This window comes from Macrobrachium nipponense, chromosome 4 (assembly GCF_015104395.2).
Source record: "Macrobrachium nipponense isolate FS-2020 chromosome 4, ASM1510439v2, whole genome shotgun sequence".
NCBI classification, from domain to species: domain Eukaryota; kingdom Metazoa; phylum Arthropoda; class Malacostraca; order Decapoda; family Palaemonidae; genus Macrobrachium; species Macrobrachium nipponense.
Window position 1 is genome coordinate 85,375,726 of NC_061100.1, and position 2,932 is coordinate 85,378,657.

Genomic DNA, 2,932 nt, shown 5'->3' on the forward strand with positions numbered 1-2,932 from the left:
AGTGGTCGAAGATCAAGAAAGACCTTGAGAACATATCTTACCAGGAATTCCCCCGCTTCACAGCCAACAGAGGGACTAACTACTCTCTTCACATATTCTGTGATGCTAATGAAAGGGCCTATGGGGCTGCAGCCTATTTGATGGACCAACACGAAGGTGCAAACCTGGTTTTCTCCAAAGCAAGAGTTGCCCCTCTTAAAAAGGAGAGCATACCACAACTTGAGCTGACTGCCAACTATAGTGCGGTCAAAATAGCTGACTACCTCAGGACACTTTTCACTACCCATGGTGTCAAGATTACTGACACTCATATGGTCTGACAGTAAAGCTGCCCTACACTGGATTCAGAACAACAAATCGAAAAACGTCTATGTCCGCAACAGGGTGAATAAGATAAGTCAGGTCACTGAAGTGAGGTACCTCTATGTACCTGGTGAAGAAAACCCAGCAGACCTTGTCTCTAGAGGAATTTCCATGCGGCAGTTTAAGAAAAGTCAGATTTGGTTCCATGGCCCAAGTTGGCTCCCAAACCCAGAGATGTGGCCAGAGCAGACAGAAGTATCTACATGCCACCCACCTGAAACACCTGAAGAAGTTTTAACTACAGTTGTTAGTGAAGAAGCTACTTGTCCCATGGAGATCCGTAGGTTCGCTTCCCTTCCTAAACTTATAAATGTCACCAAGTTAGTAATTAAGTTCTCTAGGCTCCTTAAACGTACCATTGGGAGTCGTAAAACTAAGAACTCAGAACCTGTAAACTCTGAAAATGTCGAAGTACCGAACTCAGAAGCATTTCGAATCATTATTGGCTTCACACAGAGTCAGTACTTCCCAGAGGAGATGTCATACCTCAACAAGAATTCCCACAAAATTCCAACCAGAGTTAAATGCCTAGGCTTGTTCCTGGATGAGAGCGGACTTTTGAGATGCACTGGGAGACTACAAAATGTGGACCACCTTCCATATAGCAGTAAATTTCCTCTGCTTTTACCTCCTAATTCTCCTTTGACTGGACTTATAGTCATTCAAGCACATGAAAAGGTTCTTCATGCAGACGTTCAAGACAATTTGCAAGGTGAGAGAAGAATACTGGATACCAAGACTGAGACAGTGTTTCAAGAAGATGAAAACAAAGTGTCACCTATTTAACCGTCTGGAAGGACCTGCCTTGCGCAGGCCTCCTCCGCCACCTCTACCAGCTTGCAGAGTGAACAGTCTCCGGCCGTTTGAGGTGACCAGAGTAGATTTGACTGGACAAATTCTTATCTGCAATCCAGCCACTAAAGAAATGAACAAGGTTTACATAGTCGTGTTCACTTGTACTTCAACACGAGCTTGTCACCTGGAAGTGGTAAAAGACTTAACCAGCACTGCTTTTCTCAATTCCTTCAGGCGATTCACTGCACGAAGATCTTGCCCTTGTCGAATGGTTTCTGACAACGCCACTAACTTCAAAACTGGCTCTTCCTTGATTCAGTCTTTGTATGATGACACTGATGTACAGTCCACACTGACTAGGGAAAATTGTAAATGGACATTCATCACACCTAGGGCACCCTATCAAGGAGGCTTCTATGAGAGGATGGTTGGCAGTGTTAAATCAGCACTAAAGAAAGCTATATTCAAGAAGAGAATTAATTCTGACGAACTGAATACCATTGTCACTGAGATAGTGTCTTATTAACAATAGACCTCTTACATATGTGGATGCTACATCTCCAGATACCATCGATGCCCTTACCCCTTCCCACCTGTTGTATGGTTACCGGTTAAACTCGTTACCCACTACCATAGACCGGGACTATCTGAATGACCCAGATTTTGAGCTTGACCACAAACAATGTAATGAGAGATTCAAGTTTGTATCTCGGGTAATACATGCATTCCAAGAACAGTGAGAGAAGGAATACTTGCAGTCCCTAAGAGATAGACACTATTTCAACGGGGATCCAACCCAGCTGTTCCAAACTAAGATTAAATAAGATGTGGTGTTAGTACATAATGACACCCCTCATTGCATGTGGAAATTGGCAAGGGTCATTCAGCTTATGCCCAGCTCTGATGGACTGGTCAGAGTTGTGAAGCTACAGACCGGCAATGGAGAGACAACTAGGTCAGTTGACAAACTTTACCTGCTGGAGGTCTCTAAGCCAGAGGATGTGTATACTTTAGATGCTGCGGAGCAAAATTTAGGAGACAGTCAAAATTCTGAAGGCTATCAAGCAGAAGAAGAGAGACCGAAGAGAAGAGCCGCCACCAACTCGAGGCGATTCTTACAGCAGTTGATTAATGATGAAGCTGTTTGACCTAACACAAAACTGTGTTTTGTGTTATCTCCCCCGGGAGGATGTTGTAAATTTATTTGTACATATTCATTTTCTAACCTTTAATGAAGTCACTGCTAACAGCTACAAAATAACTATACCCCATTTTCTTTAGTATAAGCTCTGCAGAAATTATAGTACTATTATATTTTGAATAATCTGATTAATTTTACTTAGCATTTAAAATATTTGATAGATAGATTTAATAAATAGTTTGTTCATGAAACTTACCTGTCAGATATATATATAGCTGTATTCTCCGACGTCCGACAGAATTTCAAAACTCCCGGCACACGCAGTGGGCGGCCAGGTGGTTAGTACCCATTCCCGCCGCTGGGAGGCGGATATCAGGAATCATTCCCATTTTCTATTCAGATTTTTCTCTGTCGCCGGTCGGTAAACAACTGTTTACAGACCTCCGCCTAGGATTTTGAACAAATCTTGTCTAACTTGAGTATTCTGATTGACTTTTGGTTTTGATTTGGCTTGTTGGCTTGGCATACGTGATAGTGGATTTGATTTGAATTTGGCTTTGACTTTTCTTTGATTACGATGTCTGGATCTAGCGCTGCTAGCTTCAGGGTGTGTAAGGTGCATGAATGTAAGGT

At 42.6% G+C, this 2,932-nt stretch overlaps 1 protein-coding gene across 1 annotated transcript; it reads left to right on the forward strand.

Annotated features, from left to right (window-relative positions):
* Window positions 1–285: 285 nt before the first annotated feature.
* LOC135211428 (uncharacterized) lies at window positions 286–1,149 on the forward strand. Its single transcript, XM_064244738.1, has one exon. It carries the CDS (start codon window positions 286–288, stop codon window positions 1,147–1,149), a length of 864 nt encoding a protein of 287 aa, XP_064100808.1.
* Window positions 1,150–2,932: the final 1,783 nt, after the last annotated feature.